The 25694-nt window shown below is 40.5% G+C and overlaps 1 protein-coding gene across 2 annotated transcripts in view; it reads left to right on the forward strand.

Moving 5' to 3' along the window:
* Window positions 1-573: 573 nt before the first annotated feature.
* The window catches only part of lrrc75a (leucine rich repeat containing 75A), a 56741-nt gene continuing 31620 nt past the window's right edge, over window positions 574-25694 (forward strand). The window contains exons 1-3 of one of the 2 annotated variants that reach the window (XM_046388416.1): window positions 574-1225; window positions 1668-1935; window positions 12723-12851. In XM_046388416.1, the coding sequence (XP_046244372.1) occupies window positions 1687-1935; window positions 12723-12851 (378 nt within the window). In that variant the 5' untranslated portion in view covers window positions 574-1225; window positions 1668-1686. Of the gene's footprint in view, window positions 1936-12722; window positions 12852-25694 lie in introns of both variants that reach the window. The other variant, XM_046388415.1, reaches the window with a different exon arrangement.

The following is a 25694-nucleotide window of genomic DNA, read 5'->3' on the forward strand; positions in this document are numbered from 1 at the left end:
GTGTGTGTGCCAGAACCCAAGGGTTGCCCCGCAGAACATTGCATTGTAAACAAATGATTAATTTTATTCACTTTCACATGTCAGTGGTTTTAATGTTGTGTCTGATTGGTGCATCTAGTTCCTCTTCTTATACAGTACAACTGCTACCAGTTACAGCTGTCACATTTTATTGTGTGTATATGTACAGTATATTTTGACTAGCAGGGCACTGTGTTACAATTAGTGGTTTATGAACTTCAAAGAGCCACCACCAGAGGTCAGTGTAGTGCTGTCTGTGGTCACTGGCTATATCAATACTATATATATCACGTGATCACATTGATTGCTGATAAACTTCAATGATTTCCATATTATCTCTTCTAGAAAATTGCACTTACACTTGACGGTGAGGTGAAACTGCATTATTGCATTGCATTATTAGTACCAGAATATATCCAATAGGCTACTTCACCGTAATTCACGTTAGCCTTTGAATGTCTATTGTTGTCCTCTTGGTCTAACTTTTAAGGTAGAGTGGTATTGGTTATGTTGCCCGCTTCCGCCACGCTAACCAGCAACATGAATCCGTTTAAATTGTAGTGTATTGAGACTTTGACAACCAGCTATATGCCGATTTTAGTAGACGACTACAGCATTTTAAAAGGCACGAGTCAACTTGACCATACGTGTGTATGTGTGCAACGGAGCGGCCCGACATGAAACTGACTCGTTGATATGATGGAACTTGGTACGTCGCCCTGCCAAAGCGTCGTGCTCTTGCAGCCCTACCCGCCCTCTCCCCATCACTCTGAGGAGGGAGGACTTGTTCTCACGTGCACTCGCTGCGCGCGCCCATACAATTGAACAGAGGGTGCGATACATAATTCAGTCCCAGCAAGGGAACACCCTAGTCCGTCCCCTCCTGTCAAACCACGGAGCTGCAGCCTCGACACAGCCTGTGAACCGAAACGCCGATGCGGCTGTTTTTCCAGCTCCAGGGCGGATGGGGGATCAACCTTGGAGAAAGGACGAATGCAGTTGCAGGTTGTGCATGACTTCCAGCGGCTGAGGAAGGACAGGGCAGAGCGAGAAACAGGCGGACAGTGGTGATCTTCAAGAGACATAAACATTGCCATGCCCTGCTTCGTGCACCACCGCACATCCGCTTCGTCCTGCTCCTCTGGTCCAGGACAGCGTTCTGTTTGTTAGAGGATGACAGAAAAAGAAGACGACGCTGTTGTCGAAGGTAAATATTTCAGAGACGAGGGGAAGTTGTTTTCGGGATAGGAAGCTGCAGCGGGCCACGGTCTACACTGTAGGCATCCTGCATCCTGACTTTGCTGTGTCCGTGTTTTTGGGCCATGCTGCAGGCAGCATCCTCGGACCTGTTCCCCACTTGAGCCACTCTGGTGTTAACAAGTTCCCAAAAGCAGAGAACTAGTTCCGCTTCTTTATGTTTTGGAGAGTTGTTTTGCACTTTTGGGTGATTACCTCCTCTGTGTAACTGAGCGATAATGAACATTTTCACGCCAAAAGTTTGGAATCGCCTTTCTCACACTGCTTCAGCCTCAAACCACATGTTTTCAGAAAGATATGATCAGAGGCAGATATTTTAATGAGCAAAGTATCTCTGATATTAATCAGAGCTGCCTCTGCATCACTGCTCAGTGGTACCAGTCTTGTTACAGTTCACATTAACGCGGCACCATGGGTGCCAAGCAGACCAAAGGCCAGGAGCCTGGAGGAGCCAGCCCTCAGCACAGCTGGAAGCGGACTCCCACCAAGGAACGGAGTGACATCTTGGCATCCCTTATGCTGAAGTCAGGCGACCGACTGAGCCGTGGGGGGACGCCGCCGCCGTACCAGCGCCGCATTGGCATGATCCAGGAGATGATGCTGATGGCCAAGCAGGGCAAGCAGGATGAGGCCACGGAGATGCTCAAGACACTCCGACAGGTATCTGCTGTTTGTGTGTGTGCGCGTGTGTGTGTTGGGACAGGACAGGTTCATATTTCCTGTGCAACATCACAAAATCCCTGATTGGTTTGCTTGCTTTTTCTTTTTCCCTCCTCTTTTCATTTCTGTGTGCCTCTGTTGGTTCTTCCTCAGCTGATGCCTTCACTGATGCTGAAACAGAAGGCAGGCTCAGACAGGCTGGCTTTTGACACACTGACTAGACTGACTGAGCGATTGACTGCCTACGTTAGTGATGAATTGAGCGCCGTTCTGCCTGTGTGACTGAACACGAGCCCCCCTGGCAGAGTGATTGGCTGGACCTGTTGTGCCCAGCCTGGCTCTGCTGCACTGGTACGGTGTGGAGGCTGCTACGATTTATAGCCCCTCTCTGCCTTTCAGGACATTTGCAGCGCTTGGCTGGCTGCTTCGGCTGGTGCTGTTGTTTATGTTGCTACACAGAGGAGGAAAAAGCCCAGCAGCAGACTGAAAGAATCTGGCGTGGTGACTAAACAAAGGAGAAGCAGGAAAGTGAAAATGCCACCAGTTGAATTGGAGGATTTGGAGAATTGGAAAGAAAGGGAGGTTCAGAGCGTGAAATTATGAAAAGTCAATCTGAATCTAGAGGAGGTAGTGAAGGGAGAAACAGATTTATAAGCGCTCAGTGTCATAGACAGCACTGAAGAAAATCCATATGCTGCACTGTTTATCCCCTGATGACTCCACCTCAGGGAACAGAGCCTCCAGCTTATGCACACACTGCCTCCACAGTTTATTGTTTTAGCTTTGGAGATTTCCATCAGCTGCTCTCTGTTGCTATTTACAGTGTTCTGATCAAACCCATTTAAATCGTTAATCCTTAGATCACTGGCAAACAGTTAGCAAAGCGAACAGGCTTAAAGACGAAGGACACCTCTCCATCCGTCGCTGTTAAGGAAAGGGAATTGTCTTCTCGCTCGCTGCTTGATTAAGCTGTGATACCCCAGAGGGACAGGAGACACAGCAACACAGCAGAGCAGTTAGTTCCTTCTCAGGAAGTGCCGATTGTATGATATCCAAGTCAAAAGTGGACTCAGTCTGGTTGAAAAAGAAACTTTTTCCTGTGGTGCTAGAAAAAAACAGCCAGTTAGTTGTTCAGTCAGTCAACAAAAAACTGACAACAGTTTTGAAAATTGCAGTCTCTTAGGTGTAAATGCTAAACGTTTGCTGATTTTAGTTTCTCAAGTTTCAGGATTTGCTGCTCATCTGTTTAAATAGTAAAATGAACACGTTAAATGCTTTTGACTGTTGATCGACTGTCTGACTAACATAGTTCAGCTTTTTGGGAAATACATTTTATCCCTTTCTGTCCAAGAGTGAGATAAGATCAATATCATTCTCATGTTTGTCCATTAAGTTGAAGCTCGATCTTGGAGGCGTCAGGCTGGCTTTGCATAAACACTGGGAGGAGGGGGAAGCAGTTAGTCTGCTTTTCTCCAGGGTTCAAAATACACCTAAAACATGCTGCATCTCACATGTATGACCCATAAAAACAAGAACTTCAAGGGGAGTTAAGTACTGGAACTTTCTGGCAAGTAGTAGCTGAGTGCAGGACTGGCAATGACAAAGACAGCAAAGACACATAATCAAAGTTTTGGTTGGTGTATTTTTGAACAGAGCCATGCTAGCTGTTTGCCTCCTGCTTCCAGTCTTCATGCTAAGCTACGCTAATCACCTCTTGGCCTCAGGTTCCTGCGTAAGGCAGATACAAGAGAGTGGTATCAATCTTCTCATCTCACTCTCGCAAAAACAAGGAAAACTCATAAATTCAAAATTCATATCAGGTTTTTGGTTATTGGACTAGAACACAGTGTCACTGAACCTTGAACTTTTTCAAAACTACTGGGGATATGATACATGAGTATAGTAGTTTGACAAATATACATATCCTAAAAATAAGTTTTAAATAAATGTCCTCTAAGCAAATGCAATAATAACTTTTCTTTACTACAGTTACTTACTACAGTTTTCATTTACTTCTGGAATTGTCTGATCAAGGATTAAGAATACAAGATGGCAATTGTGATCAGAAACTTGATGGCAGCTTTCAGTATATGACAGTTTTCAACACTACAGACTCATTTTGTTGGATACCAAGGTTGGACAGTCATTTAGAGTGAGTAGCGATACCAGTATTATTAGAAGGGAGAGGTAGTTTTGTCAGTTTTTTCTACTCAACATAAAGGGCTGCATTGTTTTTAAGTAGACTGACGGCCCATTTCCCACCTGACAGAATGAGTTACTACACTTAAAAGTGCTTTTATTCTACTGGAAGAACATCTCAGTAGAATAGCTTAAGTTGTCAGACAACTGGTTGTTTCAAGCATCTCTCTTTTTCCAGCCTCATTGTAACATATTTGGCCTCATTTGCAAACAGCCATTCTCCATTTGACCTCCGCTGTGGCACCAGATACAGCTGCTGAGAGATTTGTGGTAAACTATAAACCCTTTATGAGCACTTAGTGGGCTCCTTCTCCAGTCGTTAAGAGACTCGATACAATTTACAAACTTAAGATATGTCTTATCTGTGCATCAGTTCTTTATTGGATGAAATTCTGTGTTATCTAAACACTGAGCAGTGATACTCGTGCAGTAGTATCAACAGAGAAGAGGAGGTATGGTGTGTACAGTGTAAACGGCAGTCCTTATGGCTAAGCTTTGATCCAGTGAGCGATGGGTTGAGGTCAAGCTCTCCCGACCTCTGAAGGATTTTTCTTTGCTGCTGCTGTTTGTGGAGCTGAGGATTAGGAGAAAGGAAACATCCACAGGCATGATGCACTCCAACTGGATCAAAGTTCAGTAGTGGTGCCCTGATACCATGTTTTTCTTCCTGACACCAATGCCTGAACCTTGAATATCGGCTGATAATGAATACTAAAACCAGCGCTGTAAGAAAACGAGGCTTACAGGGAACCGTTACACACATGGATGGTTTCATTCTTCTGTGGTCATTACACTGAATTGCTACAATCCATATTTACTTCACAATGATTAATTTCAAAAGAAAACTGAAGAAAATCTGCAATGTTTCTGACTGAAAGATGATGTTTTTTAGCTTTCTTACTGGTTCATGAAAGTGAAATTAGAAGCACTGCAGTGACGTAACCATCATTGGCTTTTCATATTCTGGATGGTTTGTGCTGTGGAAGAACAGTACATGACAGACAGATCACACGATGAATTGGAAAAAGACAATTACCGAGGACAGAGAGAGCAGAGGGGGGAAAAAAGTGTTAGAAAAGAGTGTTAAACTGCTGTAGACGCTGATGAAGAGAGAAACGGAGATATGGTGAGGAATTGCACAGACATGAGAAGGGATAACCTGTAATGAAATAATAAAAGGTAATGACATGGAAGAGAGAGAGCAAAAATGAAGGATAGAGTTTGTGAAAGATTGGAGAGTCACTCTTTCCTTGTTGCCATTTTCTTCTCCACGTTGCTCGGAAACCCTGGCCAGAGGGCTCGGACTAAAGAGACATTGATTAATCAGACAGGGGCTCTGTTAAGAGCTAATGGGAAGGCCACCTTCTTAATCACCGCCCTTCAATTAACTTGAAACCAAAGCCACTTCCTGCAGGGCTGCCTCAAAGCTGCTTTGCTGAGCTACAACCAGCATCTGTGGAAACCCCTAGATTTAGTCTCAGTGGATGCCTCGGTAGCCTCTAGCATGGGATTTTCAGTTCTTATGGTATGTGGCCAGCGTTTTGTCAGGTAACGAGTGGCTGTTGCGTTGTGCTTGCCGTTAATATTTTAAGGCTGAAGCTGTCACTAGTCGATAACTGTTGTTAAAAGTCATTGGAGCTCATGCAAGAACATTTTTATATTCTTAAACTGAATCTCTCTTATTTTTTCTTAAGGTCAGTTTGTTAGAAGTTGGAAATTTATCGAAATTCCCCTAACTGAACAAATCTAACGAATGGACCACCAAGTGAAATGTAGTTCCTGTGCCAAAATTTGCCTTTAAAATCACACAAATCACAATCAAAAACAAAGCTTCTCGGTGAGCTGGAAGTCGTGAAGATAAAGTGAACAGAATATTACTTTTGCATGAAGTTGTGTATTTTATGATCATTCATTTATCATATCCTAACTTTAACTCTGTTTTAACACATTTAAAGCGCTATGATTTCAGGTCAAATGAGAGAGAGAAAAGCAGACAGGCTGTGCATGACTGGTGCACTGTGTCCAGACCGCTCATTCGTTTGGACCTAAGAGAAAAGTCAAGGAAAGTACTAGAAAATTGGTGCATGCTACAAATTTTCTTCAATCACTGGCACTTGACACATAAGAACAAATCTCTCAAAGTTCCCTCCACACTGCTGCAGGGCCACTGTTGGCCAGTTCATTCTCAGCTCAGTATTGCAGATGTTCCCTGTGATGCTGCACTCTGTGTTGATAAAACTATTAAATAAATCTTTTGTTGAAAGTTAAGGCACAACCTATTACTTAGCGTTGCACTGTTAATTGCACATCTTCCTTCTTCTTTTATCTGTGCTTGAAGGGCAGCATCTCAACATGGTACTGTTTGATTGATTGATTCAGCTTTGTTTTGGCTGCACTTTGAATCACAGTGGTGCGAATGCTGCCTGCAGACTGTACTGTCTGTTCCATCACCAGCTAATTTAAGGTCTTTCAAGTGCAGTTTTCATACAGAGACACATTTTACTTGGCTCTAGTTTTTTTTGTATGCTGTCATCTGCTACAGTGGTGAGACACTGACTGTTCAGACTACAGCAAAAATGTCAGAGCCATGTTATTGATGGAGCCGCGGAGTGAGCACAGCCTACTCTGCCATATGAAAAATAGATTTGTGGCCACTAGGTTTAGTGCAGACGATTGTCTCATGTCTCCAAGCTGAGTCGGAAAAATATTCACGCTAGCTCTCTAGTCTTAATTCCAAGTCATAAATATCAACAAGAAAATGTCAACAAATCTGTGGAAAAGTGTCTGAATGTTATGTATTTATATTGAAATAAAATCCCACATTAACATGAGTGCAGTTGGTTTAGCTCATCAAAGGAAACAGTGATTTCCTGGAGTCTCCACTGGTTTCAGACGAGAAATAACATGTTAACTAGAGAACTTTACTAGTGGTAGCAGATGCAGTTTTAAATCTAATCATATCAATACACTGTATCGTATCTGGTCACTTGTAAAGGAAAGCTTTCCTGTTCCTCTCATCTTGTTGGCAATGAGTGAATGCAGTATGTGGTTTTATCACAGTGCTGCAACTTCCGCTGCTGTGTGTTGCCAATGTTCAAGTCAAATGGACAGAACACAATATGCACACTGGGCTGGTGAGTTTGTTACAACATTTATCTGAGAATGCTTCAGATTTTATTATTACCTGGCTAAAAAAACCTGTGTCTTCTTTACTTTGGTCCTTTTGCAGTGTAAAAGCTTCAAAACTACTATTCACCCTTGACTTTTCACCAATATGATGAAAACATAAGTCATTATAATGAGAAACCTTCTTCAAATAATGACTTAATATCTCATTATTTTGAGATATTAAGTTATTATTTTGAGGAAATCTCTCATTATAATGAGCTACAGGTTCTTCTGTTTTCATCACAGTAATAGCCTTCCGTACTGTGCTGCTTCAGATGGATGTTTTTTTGTTAAATAGGTATCTCAGAATACTCTGAATACTGTAATTTATTTGTACACGTCTTCGTAAAGGTTTATTTATTGCTTGTGTATTTGAAGGTCCATTAAATACAAGGAAGTAATCTTTTATAATCATTAAAAGTCACAGCCTTCCTAAAGACGTTTTTCATTGCAGACGTTTTGATTTATCATATCAAGAAAGCAACAGGTGGAACTAATAACATTAATGATGGCCCAGTTCCATCAAAGAGCCCGTGTGAGCCAACATACAGCTGGAACCCCTAAATTGAATGACGCCATCTTTTATAATTCCACCTGTGTTTCATCCTATGACACAAAATGTCAGAGAAAAGGTCGAATCAGCCAGAATTATTGGCAGCAGCTGTATGGCTTTTAAATGAAACAATAATTTAAATGAAATCTGCTTTTAAAGCTCTACAACCTGGAACCAGTTCTCTGTTCAATTATGTGTTAGTCATAGTTATTATTCAGTTATATGATCAAAGAAGCTCCATCACATTAGAAGTGGATGGCACCGTCTGGTCGGCATTTGATCTTTAATAAAGGTCAATATCAGCTTGATATGTGGGTCCTCTGGCCCCAATTTTCATTATTTCCCCAATTGCGCTTGAGCCGAAATGTTTGCCATGTCCATCTACAGCTCCGTCTTTGTTTGTGTTCAGCTGGGTTCAGACCACCGCTTTGATGTTGACCGGCACTAATTAGTGTGGGTGGTGCTCTCTAATGAAAGAAAAGCCCACACTGCTTTGCTCGTAGCATGAATGGTACACGTTCAGCACACCATAGCCCCTTAGAGCTCGAGGAAGTAGAATATGATTTTTTATTTTGTCCTCGTCATGTATATTTCATGAGGGGCCGCTGTTAATAATGGATGCTTTTCTAGAGGGCGTCTTTTGTTTGCTATTGTTTCAGTGTGTTGCACGTTTGTTTTTCTTTTTTTTCCTTTACCATCGCAGAGCTTTTCACCAAACACACACACTGTCAGCAGTCTGTATCAAATGAATTAACCGCTGATTCGTAAACCTTCTCGTGTTTGGGTTCCAGATTAAAGTGAGCTTGAAGATTCATTTTCATCCTGCGTTGAGCAGTTTGCGTAGCACCACAAATCCTTATCACACCATGAGTAAAGGCACATTGTGTGCTCCTCTGACTCACCCTCAGAAATGGTTAGTGTTGCTTCAACTGTTTTGGTACCAGTGCCATGTTCTTAAGGCATGGGAATGCATCAGTATGTTGCATTTTCACTGAGCGTATTGTCATTGATGTGAACTTTAAACTTTATTTGTCAGTGTATTTTTACATACACCAAAATTCTTCTCTGCACCTAACACATCACTGACTGAACCCACACATGCAACATGCAGTGAAACACACAGGAGCAGCGGGCTGCCATGTCAGGCGCCCGGGGAGCAGATTGAGGGGGTTAAGTGCCTTGCTTAAGGGCACATCAGCTGGCTAAAGAGGGGGGTATCGATTAATCGCTCCACCACACCCAAATTTGTGATGAATGTAGTTTATTTCAAAAGAAGAAGGAGAAAAAAACAGATGAGATGAGTACCCGTACTCACCCGTACTCTGTTTGCTCGTCCTGTACCAGCTACTATTTGGAAGTCAGTTCTAGTTGTGTCTAGTGTCTTGTAATAATCCAGTTATATATTGGTGACATTTCACTCTGTTGAATAGCATTGGTAATTGATTTTCGTCATGGTTTTGAAAGCGTTACTGAGCATCATTTTTATATACTAGTATTGTATTGAAGTTTAAAATGTTCATAACCAGCTTCATGATGCAGGTCATCCCCCTAACTACACCCTAACTACATCCGGACAAACTCAGAACTAATGAACTCAAATACAACACAGATAACATTGCAAGTGTGGTTTGAGCAATACTGTATCTTGGCGCTCAGGTGGAAGCTGCATCTCATCAGTCTTCTTTCTGACCGTCTCTTGCCTCTGTTGTCCCTCTTAATCTGGAGGTGCACACTGTGTGCTCTGTGTGCACACACACATACACATGAGTGCCTTTTTCTTTTGTATTTGACCATTATGCTTAACACAGTGAATGCTGCCTACACCTGAACGAGTGTTCAGTAAGTAAGCACAGAAAAATATGAGCTTGAACCTGTACTTCATGACAGCAGCTGGTTAGCCAGAATCAGCCCAAAGACTGAAAGCCGAGGGGAAACACTTAACTCTGTCAGGGGAAAAATCCACCACCAGCACTGCATCAATGTTCTCATGTACTGTTTGGCGAGAGAGCCAATAAGCATATTTCCCAACATGTCAAACTATCTCTTTTACTCTTCACACAAGGTATTAAAAAACAAAGCTTATTTCTAATACTGAAAGGGGGAGGGGGTCAAAAAGATTTAGCTAGTCAGTGTTTTCCTCTCCAGATACAAGGCAGGTCCCTCTCTCATCGCCATTTCTCAACCCAAGCGTAATTTTATTCTGGCTTTTAAACATTATCCATCACCCACCTTCAACACAGAATGCTTTTCTAAAACTCAGATCCATCAGACTGTTCAGTGACTCATCAATGTAACTTGAAAGATCTAGGCTTTATTCACAATGGAATGATGAAAAAAGCAAACTAGTCGATTATTTTCATGCTTCTGTCTCTGCTGTCAATTCAGCATGTCTGATTGGCCAAATGGCTTCCTGAAAGGGGTGTGTAATGCCACTGGGTCCTTACACACACACACACAATGCATCATGTGTGATGTCAGCTGGAAACTGTGTGAGCCCTTGGTCACCAGCAGGATATATCACAACATACACCTGTCTGTGCGCTAATCATAGGTTTCTCTCATCTGCTGTGTTGCTATTAATTTCCCTCTCATGTGAAAATGCAGCAGCTGATTCGTATGTGTGTGTCATTTAGTCAAGGCGCCTGTCGTTATTCACTGCCCCTCCTACGCAAAACAATAGGCAGCATGGAAACCTCTGTGAGTCATACCTTTCTGCAGGAGAGCGAGCCCCCCTCTCTCTATCTCTCTCCCTCTCCAAACATAGTTGCCACTTAAATGGCTATGAATTGTCTGCACAAACACACCCAAACACACAAAAATATATCTGCAGGCACTATGCGCTTACCTACAGACTAAAATGCAGTCTGCCGCAAAGTGTTTTCAGCCCACTGGAATTAGCAGACAGGGCAGTGGTGTAGATAGAAAATCAGACCCATCACATACAGAGTGCTGCGTCAGAGGAGACAGTATGTATCATCTGAATGTAACCACCCAGCTAGGTGTTTGTTTGTGTTGTGCATGTGTGTCATAACCCAATAGCCAGTCATAAACTCAATTGCTGTTGTTCTCATAATTGTTAATGAGTCAAATGAAAGCTAGACTGAGTCAGTCCAATAGACAACACTACTGCAGACTTCACAGAGTTGATTGTACAGAGGTGCCTGTCGTTTGCAGTGTTGAAAGGAAAGTGACCCATAATTCTTACCAAAATACATAAAATAGGAAAACATGAGTCAGAATAGCTTATTAAAATTTTACAATTAAGCTTTAGGTTCATTCTGGACCTTGAAAATAAACAAAAATAACCAAAGCATAGTGCTTCAAGTTTGTGCAAAATGTGTTGCTCTTTTTGCCAAGGGGGGAGTTAGAGAATATTTGTGCCCTGTAATTGATTCATTTTAAAAATGTAGAAAATATACAATACTGAAGTGTATTTTCTACATTCTGTACTGAAATGTCAAGAGTCTATAGCCATAAGCTAGTAGCTCTGTGAGACTGAATTTAGGTAGAGTGCGTCCCAGCTGTACTTTCTCTTTAGTGCCGATTAGCAAATCTTGGCATGCTAACATGCTACACTGAGAACACATTAAATGTCATATCTGCTAAATGTTAATATTGTCATTGTGAGTGTTAGCGTGTTGATGCCTCCGTTGTAGCTAAAAATTGTTAAATTAGTTAACAGGTCTCAAGCCTAGAGCTAGAATGTGCTCCCCAGAAGATAAACGCCAGTTATTTTGGTGACTTCAGCCTTGTCTGTGGTGTCACCATCAAACTACATTTTCCACTTCTCTTTTACAAATGTCAGTATATATATATATATAAGGAGCAGATTGCCCAGGCTTTTACTGACCACATTCATACCCTCCAGAGGATTAAACCTTTCAAGTTCATACACTGTGTATGTAGTGACAAAATGTCAGAATGTGTTATAATCTAATGAAATGAATACATTTAATCCACCAGGGGAACCCATGACATTTCCTTTGCTCCCACACTCAGGACAATTTACATTTTTTGCTTTAAGTGTGCCAAACACTAGTATACTGTGAACATTAGAGGTTTCAGGTGGTGCTAATAACTGGTTAGAATTTTAATCATGTTCCAAAACAAAACAACCTTTATGGATGCCTGGTGGATAATTGAAATCATTAATGTCAAACAAATAGTGTGAGGTTGAGTATACAGTCAACACTGTGCTGTAGTGTTGTATCAGAGCGAGTGACAGCAGCGTTGTTACATTGCTCAAAATACCAGTATCTAATCCTCCATCGTGTCTGTGTATTTTTTTTTTTTTTTTAAGTGAAGTCGTCATTCATGTTGACTTTTTTTAGATTTAACAAGACCGCTGTTCACCCGTGAAGCTCTGCCAACAGGTTTACGCGCTGTTGGCTTTGATGGAACTTCAAATGTGACAAATTTTGATTTTTCCCTCACCAGCAAGCAGACAGTCCAACAGCGGGAAGCGATGCAAACGGCTTTAACTTCATGCTTTAGGGAATCAGCTGGTTTACAAACCAGCATGGAAAATGTAGAAGCTTTTCAAGTTCTGGCTTGCACTTACACACACAAGATTTTGTTGTGTGTGTATTTTATATTTGTACCTTTTTATTTTTGCTTATAGTGTAGCACGTGTACTCAGTAATCAATATGATGTCTTATCCATTGAATAGTTCATTTGTGTTGTTTGTTTTTGTTTTTGTTTTTTTAGTATAGTGTCACTTCCTGTGGTTTCCCATGTGTATGAAATGTGGTATATAAATAGATTGCCTTGCCTTGCTTATGAGTGTTGCCTATAGAAGTCCTGTATATACAGTTGCGTAAGTGAGGATACGATGATCTTATTTTATGCGTGTGTGTGTGTGCGTAGGACCTGGGCATGGAGTCAACATCTCTGGATGACGTGTTGTACCGTTACGCCAGCTTCAGAAACCTGGTTGACCCCATCACGCATGACCTGATTATCAGCCTGGCACGTTATGTCCACTGCCCCAAGACGGTAGGACACACGCACGCACACACACCCCACACACACACACTCACACCCCACACACATATAAACATATAGAAAAATCATCTAACGTGAAGAATAAATAATGACCATTACAGTAAACATGCTTGTGTGTGTGTGTATGTGTGTGTGCTCACATACAAACACACACAGACCGATATGATTCATTTGGTTGCTGCTATCGGATGATCTCCTGACTCATTTTGTCTGACACTATTAGGTTACGGGAGTGCTCCAAGTGATTGTGTGACTGTGTGTGTGTCCTTGAGGGAAGTACAGCTCCTTGTGTTTGTTCATTCATGTAGTCCAGTTTGTCATTGAGGGAGAGAGGGAAAGGAAACGTGACAGCAGCCATACTGGATGAATAATGGAGGGAGGAAGGAGGGAGTGATAGAGAAGAAGATAGGAATTAAAAGGCCTGAAGTGTAATTGCAGCATGGTGCACTGTGCAGAAACGCTGTTGCCCCAGTGCTGGCTGTGGTTAAAGGCTTATTTTAACTGAACACTTACTGCCCTTTTTAATTTCTTTACTGAAAAATGTCATTGAGATCTGTGAAACGGCTATCATATTATCTCTAGACCTCTGGATGACATCTTCCCCCCCTGCAGATGCGCCTGTGAGGTTGTTCTGATCAATGTGTGAGTGATGTGTGTCTGTTACATTTTGCCCTGACCTCGCCAAGATCTCATGAATCATGATCTCATGGTGACATTGGGTTCATTAGTGTAAGCTAATTTAATTTTTCCATATCTGAACAAAATCAGCTCCCTTATGCAAAAATGAAAAGGTACTCTTATAAGTGTTAATTTCAGCGAAGACTGTGGCAAAAAATATTCCTTGCCTTTTCATGCCCTTCCATTTCCGTTCATGACAAAATTGAGGCTAAAACTGTGTTAAAAATAGCTTTTGACAAGAGCTATAACAGAATGTATTTTGTATTCATCAGGGAATAAAAACTCACCAGTAATGTGAAATACGATAAATGGACAAATAAACCAGTTAGTCTTTTTATGCAGAAACCTGCATGTGTCTCCTTCTAATTAGCAACAGAGAATCCTCGACACAACAAAATATTTCTATATATATTTAGCTGCTTAACTTGTTGTACTCACAAGCAAGATTTTTCATTATCTTATTAATTATCTCTGCCCAAAATGTTTGTAACTCATTTCTGAAAGTGAGTCTCTGGGCTAAATTCAGCCCACTTAAAATTTGACAGGAAGCAGCAACAAAAACACGTGGACCAACTACAAAAACACTTAGGCTAGCATGTTAAATTAAAGTTAACATTACTAAGGGCTGCAAATGTCACATTAATACGACTTTTCGGAATAACGTAATATAACTCTTAAAGTTACGTAATGTTTCAGCCTCTCGTCTCAAGCTAAAATGTGGACGGTTGTCAGTGTTTTATGAATACAGCTTCTGAATGGTCAAATGAGAGAAAGCTAGACTACAACGTCTAAAGCTTTTGAGCTTTTTTTTATTGTAAGAATTTGACTTCAGTTAACTAACGAGTGATGAACATCATATGTGAATATGAATGCAAGTGCTTACAGGCTGTATGAAGAGTTTTCATTTGCAAAAAAATTTGTGTGAACTAGATTATTCCCAGAATGCAGTGTGGGAGCTGAAAAATGCTCATTATCGATGTACCAGCCACATTCTGCGAGAGACTGTTCACACAGGGTGAACCTGCAGAGGAAATCGAAGATAAGGCTTTTGTGTACAGTTCACGGTGAGTGAACAGAAAGTGGCTGACAAGAACAGAGCAAAAACGAAGGAAATAGCAGAGGGGGTGTTGTTATGTATGAAGAGAAAAGCAACAAGAGAGTGGCATACAGAAGGAGACAGAGAGAGGGTGAAAGAGAGGTGTTATTTCCCTCGCTTGGCTTCGTCCATCCTGTCTGACATGTTCCATCGCTGTTCTCTTTTACTGCCCTGAGCTTGACATCAGGGCTATTTCAAGTTTCACTGCTTCTCTTTTGATGGGTTTTCATAAAATGTTTATGTAGATTCTATGAATTTCACTCACCTTTTTCCAAAATCATTTGTATGTAAGTGCAATTTCTCCTGCAACAAAAAAATTAGACATAATTTGGACATTGAATATTTGCAGTGCTGTCAGGGCAAAATCACTTCCCTGTATTCCCTATATTGTCTAACAATATTAGAGCCTCTTATGAATAATAAGTCCTCATCTCATTGTGGAGAAGTGTCAGACAGACTTCAGTCTGTTGTTAGGTGATCAGTCAACCTATTCTGTTTGGCCATTTGTGATACATGGCAGCTGCAATTTTGAGCATTACTACTTTGCTTTTTAAAATGATGATTGGAATGAAGTTCTTGTGTTTTTGCATTAACTGATATTTCTGGCCCCATGGGGTAAGAGAAACAAGCTGATGGCACAATAAAAGCTATTCATCAGTGCAGCTCCAAAGACTGCATTGCCGTACAAACTCACTGGTCGACAGCTTCCCTTCACAGAGGACATTTCCATCGAGCAGTACCATAAAAGCATGAGAGTATTGTGAGTGAGACTCCTCACACCCAGCACACATAACCTGCTCTGTCCTCAGGCGGCTAATGACACCAAATTAGTGCAGAGAGAACATGTTTTCTAAGGATGTTTTCTGCACTGTTTGCTTCACTTCCACCTGCAGCTGTTATCTTATGCAACTGTGGCTGTGGACACTGCTGTCCTTCAGTTGTTAGTCACATTGTTACAGTCTGTAGAGATTTTGTTATTAATGCACACATTAAGAGATCAGAAAATGCCCTTTGCAGATATACTGTCACAGAATGCATATCGTGACTTTATGTGGACGTTCTCTTTCTCTCTGTACTCCAGAGAACAGTGAATTGATTAAATGAACTTTACGCACCTCACACCCTAATTATTATCTGATGATAATAAACACTGTGAAACTGCGGGAGGATTAATAACACCTTTCCACAAATAAACAAAGGGACTGGAAACCTGTTTAGTTCAGAGACAGGATTAATAGATTAAGGTAGTTGTGGATGTGCAAAAATGGAAATAAAATCATTAGTGACATCAGTGGTAATCCTCTCTTTGCTAAATTTATGGATCAGTCAGGAACATAAAAGGAAAAAGAGACCATGAAACAGGTAACATAAAGATTACTAATCATTGCCAGTGAATCAAAAGTGTCATTATGCGACAAACAGCAGCAAAATATTCAGTATTTCACTATCTAAAGAAATTACCTCGAGGTTGAAGTTGTTTTACCTAATAATTTTTATTTAATTCATAGTACACCCACACTATATAGACAAAAGTATTGGGCCGCCTGACCATTACACCAACAGGGCCTTTGATGTCATCGCATTCGAAATACACAGACAGCTTTGCAGCTATAACAGCTTCCACTCTTCTCTGAAGGTTTTCCATGAGATTTTGGAGTGTTTCAGTGGGAATTTTTGTCCATTCATGCAGTAGAGCATTTGTGAGGTCAAGCACTGATGTTGGACTAAGAGGCCTGACTCACAATCTCTGTTCCAGTTCATCCCAAAAGTGTTGGATGGGGTTGAGGTCAGGACTCTGTGTGGGCCAGTCAAGTTCTTCCACACCAAACTCATCCAGCCATGTCTTTATGGACTTTGCTTTGTGCATTGCAGTCATGCTGGAATAGAAAAGGGCCTGTTGCTACAAAGTTGGAAGCATTGCATTGTCCAAAATGTCTTGATACCCTGAAGCATAAGATATGAAATGTACCTATGAAAGAACGGCGCCATACCACACCTGAATTCAACAATAAAGTGGCATGTCCAAATACCTTTGTCTGTATAGTGCAAATGAAACACACTTCCAAAGCCATAGATAACTCTGCTGCTATAAGACACTTATGTACATTTGTGTATAATTAGATTACAGTCACTCCAGTATGAGTGCTTCCCATAGACTGATGTTGTGGTATTGATTCTACTGTAAATATGAAATCAGTCAAACTGCACTGTATCTATCATTCAATAAAACAAAGACTAAACTGTCTTTTAATTAAAGGTCAGCACGGGTAAACCAATATGTTATATATGTTATATGTGATTTTCAAACAATATTATAATTGTTTAATGTAGAAAGCAGAATTTCTGTTGCAAAAAGCTGTTTCAGCTTCATGTGTCCTGGAAGATTTCAGTATCCTGGACAAATGGAAGAAATTCTGGTCAAATATTATCCATCTTTAAAATTAGTTCACATAGACTGCTGATGCCATCCATCGCCAGTCCAGAGTATTTGTATTTGGCAACATGGGATGGGATGCAACTATCAGCACTCTTTAATACAATTTAAATTGTGCTTGCGTCCACACAGAAAGCAAAGCATTACTAATGCGAGTGATGAGCTCTCTTCTCACTGGTAAAGGAGTTGCGGGTGGACCAGAGCAGAATCCAGATGTTTATTCCTCCAGAAGTTCCAGCTCTGCCAGTGCGTCTTTCCTCCAGAGCTTGCAGGTTTCAGCAGCTGAGCAGTGACTGACGAGGATGTACTTCCATTGGAGGTACATTAAGCCCAGTCGTCTCATCTGGACACACAAGGGTACCTTTTGTGTCTGGACTGAGGGACGAACTGAAATAGTAGCATGTTATTGTTTGAATGAGATTTGGACCCCAACCATCTCAAAGTCACTGCCTCCTCTGTTACCATTTTTCTAGCTACCCTCTGTGAGAGCAGCATCAATGTCTGTATCTTGTGAAGCATATGCGTTTTAAATAAAAAATAGCTCTCAATAGCTATGAAAATACATTTCTGACGGTAAAAGAAGCAAATAAAGAAACAAATTGGGAATAATAAAGTATTGAGTAAAATTACTCTAATTACTAATTACTAATTACTCTAAAAAAAAAATTATGAGATACCTATGAATCAGTCAGGCAGTTTGGTTAAGGGAGGATGGAGCAGTTCCTCTTTAATTCGAAGGCAGGGATATATGGATAGGAAAATCAGGGAAGGAGAGGGATGGTGTGTGCAACAGTGGTGGTTGGCTGGAGTCGACCTGAGGATGTTTGACTTACTGGGAATGCATCTGAATCACCTGGTACCAAACATCCTGAACAGTGGCCATTTTTACTTACCATGAGTATTTCTTATTTTTGGCACTCAAATCATTTTCTTTCTTCATCACACAAAAAATTGACTTTGAGAGAATACTACAAGAATACTTTTGGGGTAAAGAATAAGTTTATTGTGAGAGCAGTGCTTTTTGGGTCGTGCTTTTCACAGCAGCAGCTAACCTTTTGCTCTGTCTGCAGTCTCCCGCTCGTTCACGCATTCACTGCATCCCCTTATACAACACTGGTTTTCTCTGTAATGTGTGGCGAATTGAGAACATTTATGAATCATCATCATTTTGTGTCGTCACTGACAATGGTAGCATCACACGTCTGTAATTTTACACGTACATAAAATATGCATCATGTGAGAAAGTAGTTTTTGTTCCATTGGGCACCAGGCCTATATAGTGCTGTATACAGTACAATCATTCAGACACTTTAGGGCATTGTGGTAGTGTATATAGAGGTTATTTCACACACCGTAGGTAACACATAATTGTTCATTTCCTGTTCCTACTTCACAATAAAGGCAGCAGCAGTAGAAAGAAATTTGCTGTCAAAGTTCATAAACTCTGAGACTTCTGTCTGTTAGATGAAAGTAAGAAGGAATAGAACAAAACTAATAAACAGTCAAAACCTATCATGACACAACAGCAACTAAAGCACCTGCATGATCACACATGTTGAACCAATCCAACAACGCAGCTCAGTTTGGGGTGGAGACCATCACAGTTCGGCTTATGATATGATGAGTTTGAGACGTCCAATGATGTCCACGATTTCTGACTCTAAAGTTCAACGCTTTAATACATTATTGTGGAATATCCTTCCTTACACACACACACAGACATGCTCATTTTGTCTCTCATACTCACACACATTTCCCCAAGGTCGCTCACACACACTGTAGCCTCTTTAGGGAGTGTGAGAGGTCTTTTCATTGCAGTGTGACTGCAGCTAAGAAGGGTGGTTTGTGAATTTATACTTACAACAGCTGAGTGCTTTACTGCTTTGTCACTGCAGCTGTTGTGATTCTCGCATTGTCTTCTCCCTGTTATTTGCTCCTCTTTTCTCCCCAACCCTTTTTTTTACCTCTTTATTTTTCCCATTTCGCACCTCTTCTGTCTCCTCTCTACCGCCTTTCAGTCAACCGTGTTTCTCACTCATCTTCTGTGTTGTTTCACCCATCTGTCTGTGTGAGTATGTATGTGTGTTTGACCCCGTTGATACTGGCCATTCATGTCAGACATGAGCCCATCAGCACTGTCCACTTCCTGATATATGGTATCTGAAAACCAGAATTTATTTTATGATCTATTTTATTCATTTCCACATATGATATGACTGCTTTAAGTTATATATATGTATATGGGGAGAAAATAGAGTTCTATTTTTCAGCATTAAAGATTGTGGAGAATGGTTCTTTTGGGATAGAAGAGATAAATTCAAGTTAACCCAATGCATTTTAACCCTGTGGTCTAAACTACTGAGTATTAGTGTATGTTTTTAACAAGTATTGTCTGTATATCCACAGTCTGGTTCATGATAACATAGCCAGTGTGTTTAACCTTTTATTTCTCAGAAGTTCAAAGTAGAAATGTAGTTCAAATGTGGAACTGCATCTCCCAGCATGGGAAGTATTCTGATGCAAAAAACTGGCAACACTGGCCATTTGTACTGGTTTCTAGACAACAATGGAATTCTCACAGATCACATCCAGTCTACATGTAACGCTTTGAAGCAACAGGTGCCCCTTGAAAATATCTGCCCACTCGTCCATATGTCCTCCTACCACATACAGTGATTCACAAGCTGTTCACGTGTCGATATATATGTTTGATTATCTGACATCTTCGGCACTAATTGTGGTCAAAGGTCAACTTCACTGTGACGTCATAGTGTTTTCTGTCCATTATTCAACAGCATGACTCATGAACAGGAGGACAGATTGTGACCATATTGGGTGACGTTAATCGTCTACCCTGAAAGTGTCTGATTGTAGAGATCTTCTGCACTGCCGGGCTGAAGATGTGTGTGAAGCCTCCACAGTTTAGAGTGTGTAGCTTCTTTGCAGAAACATCCCTGTTTGAGGCTTTGCAGTCCACCTCAAGCTCATTGGTTTGATGATACTGAGCTTCAGGTGGTTGTTGTTCACCATGTGATGAAGCTTCCAGTAAGTCACTACATTTATTGTGTCAGTCTAGATGGACTACAGCTTGACTAGTTTGTGAAAGTGTAGAACTGCAAGGTGGTAATTCTAGTCATTAATTAAATATATATATATAGACAGTATGACTAATGCTGATGGATGATAAACTGCTGACATCTTTCTGCAACATAATATGTGAACATATTGGTCCAAATCTAATAATGTAAACATGATATCAACTGTAAAAACTTTGCTGCACTTTTCATCTTAATTTTGTAAATGTGCAACAGATGTCATTTTAGTCTTGAGTCATCTCAAACAATAGTCAATGTTTGTGCCCTGTCTGTAAGTGCCTCTCTCACACTCGACATTCATGTTGACACTCCAGTTCAGCGTTTGAGATGGACAAAGTGAAAGATGCAATTTACTGGAAGAGATTTGAAGGCTTTGAATGAATAGATGAATGAACCTCAGGCCACACTCACACAGGATGAAAAGAAGAATTCTTAGCACTCTTCGCATGTGTGTGTGTTTATATATGTGTGTGTGTGTGTGTGTGTGTTGTGCTTGTTACCATCATACAAAATATGGTTCAGTGGGTCTATGAACACATTTGTATAGTGATTATTATTTATTTTTTTACATCATTTTTATTTCAAATGTAATGTAAACTTATGGTATTATATAAAATATAATTCAGTGTATTATGGTATGAATAATTTAAGTGCAATACCTTAAACGTAGGTCAAAACAACTGTAAATCAGTGATAAATATGGCTTAATTTTTATCCAGAAATTATACTGATTTAGTCAAGTGCCTTTATTTTCAAAATAATTTGTTAAAATACAATTCCTAACAAACAGTTTACTCATGTTGATCGTACTTAAATGTCAGCTTAACTAACAGAACCAACTCAGTGCAACTACCTGTTCATTCATCCATCTTTATATTTTCACGTTTTTTTGGGGTTTTTTTTTTTTGTAGTATATTTTCATAAGTTTTTTCAAGATTCATGGATGTATTTTTTTTTTAAATGTTAGATTATACAGTACTTAGATTATGTAGCAAGCCCAACTCCCCTCAACATTTGACCTGTCAGTACAAAAACAATTACAACCATTTGTTTCTTTCTTTTTTTTTTTATCCAGTTGGATGGTCTACACTTGTTATTTGCAACAAACACTGAAGCTAGCTAAATTCCACCCTATAAAACTTTCAGTGGTGCTTTTAATTCCAGGACTGAAACTTCCCACAAAAATACAGCAGACATCAGTGTCCGTGATGATATCTATCCTCCCTCAGAGCACATAAACTGATTTTCTTCCTGAGCTGAGTGATCCAGCCATGATTCTGAGTCAGCCGACTGCCAGGTCTTCCCCTGCACCTCTTGACCGCTGAAATGTGCACCATAAGACTGAATTATCAAGACAATTCATCTGCAGAATGGAAAAACAGCTTACCAGTATTGCCAGGGCATGGAGGCCATGCAGTGAAAAATAGGACTAAAGTAATGGTTCCATTTGTACTGTGCAAACTAACTTTATCAGCAGGGTAGCCTGAGGGTAAGGAATAGAGATGAACCCGACACATTAAAAAAAGAGAGAGAGAGAGATGGAGACAGATGGGGGAAGGAGTGAGAGAGGAGAGGTCATCAGTTCTCTGGATACTGGAAAGATTCGCAGATACATTCTGTATCAATAACATAACCAGAGAGAGGAGGGGAGGAAAGACAACAGAGAAGTAGGGAGAGAGGAAAAAATAATGAGCCCAGATGAAGCTGAGAGGGTGATAGAAGGAAAATCAAAGGAAAGGGATGAGGCAGAGTGAGAGCAGGATGCAGTGAAATGTAGAAAAGGCCACATGAAGGCTCCACGCAGCTGCTGCAGCTGCTCTTCACATCGACCCGAGCTCTCACTCGTTCTCTTCGGCACAATTCATTTCATGCAGCCTTACTGACGCGAGGAGACCTCTCTTACTGCACATTACCATGAGTGTTGGTGCAAAACTTTAAGTCTCATATAAGACTATGCAGGTAAACAAGAAGCACAGTGATTTCAAGTCTGAAAAGAATGAAATGTTGTTGAAAAGTCATTTATTGATTAGACACTGACCTTTAAAAGGTGTCTAGTGCAAAGCAGAAATATGTGATCACATATGTAGAGGAAAATAATTTCTCTGTCGAATGAAAGACTTGTATTTACCTCAAGGTTCCTGCGACTGGGACGATTATATTGTGCAAACATAACGTGAACATTCTCAATACATTTTCTGACAGAAATGGCCTGAGTGTACATGCAAATAATAACAAAACCTGACTCAAGTCATTGGACATTAGACAGGGGGCAGGCCTGTCAAATGTCCTCTATTTCAGTCTCATCTCCATGTCTCTCACCCAGCCTCTCCATACCATAGACTGGCACTAAGTACACTTTATCTACCTCATTTTGTATTTTGTATTTTATATTTTTTTCTTAAGTGTGCAATTTTAATTTTCTGCCGACTATTTATAAGTGTGCTTTTAAGCCGAGAATCTGCACAAAATTTCGTTATGCTTGCATAATGACAATACAGACTCTTGAATCTTCTCCTTTTCGTCCTTCTCCTGCAGCCCTCAGCTCCTCATTCTCTGCAGCAGCAACATTGAAGAAACGCAGTCTGATTGACTATACCCTCTGCACATTTATGCAATTCAGGCATTTACTTTCAACAGATGTGCAAGCAGTGGCGACTCCTCGCAGAAGCCAGGGGAAGTTAAATTCTTTAGAATTAAATTAAGATGTGAATATTTCTATACCAGTATGGACGAAAAATAAGCTTTCGTGAAACATTTAACACCATTTTATAGATATGTTAATACAGACTGCAATACATTTTTCAAATGTGACTTTGATGACGCTTTTCAGCGTGAAACCTTCAAGAGTTCTTAGATATTATGAATCCAGATTCATGCACTGCCATTTTTTTATTGAAAATTGAACGTGAGATTTTAATGGGACACAGCACATAAATACTGGGGCACGTTCCCCACTTAATGGGGTCTAATGACGCGCATGACAGTGAGTTCTTTTTCGTTGTAAACAGCTGCTTTTATCTGGTATGTCGAATGCCAATAAGAACTGCTGTGGGCTGTAAACCAAAACAATGAGCTCAAAGATGTTAAAATGACAACTGAGTTACAATCCTTAAGGGTTTGTCTCTGCAAGAGAGAGAGAGAGAGAGAGAGATAGATAGATAGATAGATGCTTTATTGTTCCCGAGGGAAATTCAAGAAAAGAATGATCGCGTCACATTACACAAACTATAGTAATTATTATTTTAAAATCATTGATTACTGCAGCTAGTATATATGTGTCTGTATGTTTATGTATGTATAAGAAATAAATAAATGTTAGGGATAGTAGAGAGTGCTTAGACAAGAAAAAGTGAACAAATTATGAAAATTTGTTCTTTCACTGTGAATCAAAAAATGTGATAGATACGTGTCCTCAACTTTTTTGCACAGTTATTTACAAGAACATCTTCACAGTTTCTCTATGGGAATAATTATCGCTTCATTTAATTTGAAAAACCCCCCACAAAAATGGAAAATTTATTTGACAGTGGAGGAAGTGGAAGAACTTATCTACTTCCTTCTGGGTAACAATTCATTCACTTTCACAAATGCTGTCTGCTAGAAAATTGTTTTTCTGCTTTACTATCCCACTGCTGCCTTTTACACACACACACACACACACACACACACACACACACTCTGATCTGAATAGCACAGTGCAGTACCTCACAGTTTAGGGAACACGAAATGTCTATGTTGATATCGCCCCCCCCCCCCCCCCCCCCACCATCTGTTTTATACCGAGGACCTGCAAACCTGACTCACCACCTGAATAAATATATTTCAATACGGGTGGGAGCCACACACACACACACACACACACACACACACAAACACACACACACACACACACACGCACACACACACACACACATGCAGTTATGCAGGGCTGTTGTGACATTGAGGCAGATGGGTATCGATGAAGCAGCATGTCAGTCACTCAGTAGCTGTTGTCTGTAGTTCCTTCCTCATTAACTTTTCTCCTACATGGTAAAAACTCAGTAGGGGTTTTTACACTGAGTAGTAAATTGACATGTCTGGCAATTCTGGCTGCTGCAGTTCCACATGACAGTAATTTACATGTCATTCATCTGAGTCATTTCATAGTGGGGAAGTCGTGTACTTGCTTTGTACCTATTAACGTTTTTCATTTGGGCGTATGTGCACTACAGGTGGCATAAACACGCAGTTCAGACACTCAATCTTAATGGCATGAATTGAGCGTAATGTAGCACAATAGGCAGGGAGTGATTATGGCTCCAGCCAATCAAAGCACCATGTGGCGTTCAATTCCCCAGCCACACGTTCTATTTATGTGTATGCACGCGTGTGTCCTGTCACGTTAGAAAGTTGACTTTGACAGAAGGTGTGTTTGTTTCTTCTTTGCTCCACTGGTGTTCAAATTGTTTAATTATATCCCTGTGTCTTTCTCCTGTCTGTTGCTGCTGTAACACATCACTACTCCCTCTTATTTGGTGATAATATGGTGTCCAACATGACATGTCTTCTCCCATTCGCACTATGCTCTGTTTACTGTAAGGGCTTCGACTGACAGCGACATCGACGTCAAATCAAAATACAGTCAGTATTTTGTCTGTTATTTATGTTAGATTATTTTACGTGCTGCACGATTGACAACACTACAGTCCATTGAAGGACTTTACAGCACCACAAAAGTCTGAAATATACTCTGACTGATATTGATGTATAATAAAATCCTCTGACTTAATGTTTTTAAATCAGTGCGTTATGCATTAGTTGTTACTCATTTCATTTTTTACATTATTAACTCTATAAATTTAGGATTCAGGTATTGATATTTAATATGCACCTCCTCAGAAAGATCTTCCTATTCCGTCAAGGATCAAGGATCAAGGAACTTTTATTCAGTCATTATTCATTATTCATACCAGCTCACATTTACATGCTTATGGTACGAAATTAGGGAGCAATAAGTAGAATATAAGGAAATATGAAATGAAAAGTTGAATAAAAAAAATAGAAATATAAGCTAAGTAAAAATAGAATATATGAACTAAGGACAAATACAATATAAAAACTAAACATTCTGAGAAAAAGAATTAAATAAATAAAGAAGCCAGTTTAAGCATGTGCAGCATAAATATGCATGTGCCAGTGTGTGCTGGTGTGAAGTCCGTATTGCACTGTGAGTATTGCACTGTAGGTGTGAGTATTGCACTGTAGGTGTAAAGTGTTTTTAGTGCTGGTCTGTGTTGTGTGTGTGTGTGTGTGTGTGCGGGGCAGGGGGGGCACTACAGGGCATGGCTAGAGTTCAGCAGTCTGACAGCTTCAGGGAAGAAGCTGTTTCTCAGCCTGGTGGTCTTGCTCCGGATGCTCCTCAGCCGTCTGCCTGAGGGGAGGGGTTGAAAAAGTTTGTGTGCAGAATGGGTGGAGTCCTTCATGATGTGGAGGGCCCTCCCCCTGCATTATGCTGTGTAGAGGTCTGAGGTGCTGGGGAGGCTGCCCCCCAT

This window comes from Scatophagus argus, chromosome 5 (assembly GCF_020382885.2).
Source record: "Scatophagus argus isolate fScaArg1 chromosome 5, fScaArg1.pri, whole genome shotgun sequence".
NCBI lineage: Eukaryota > Metazoa > Chordata > Actinopteri > Scatophagidae > Scatophagus > Scatophagus argus.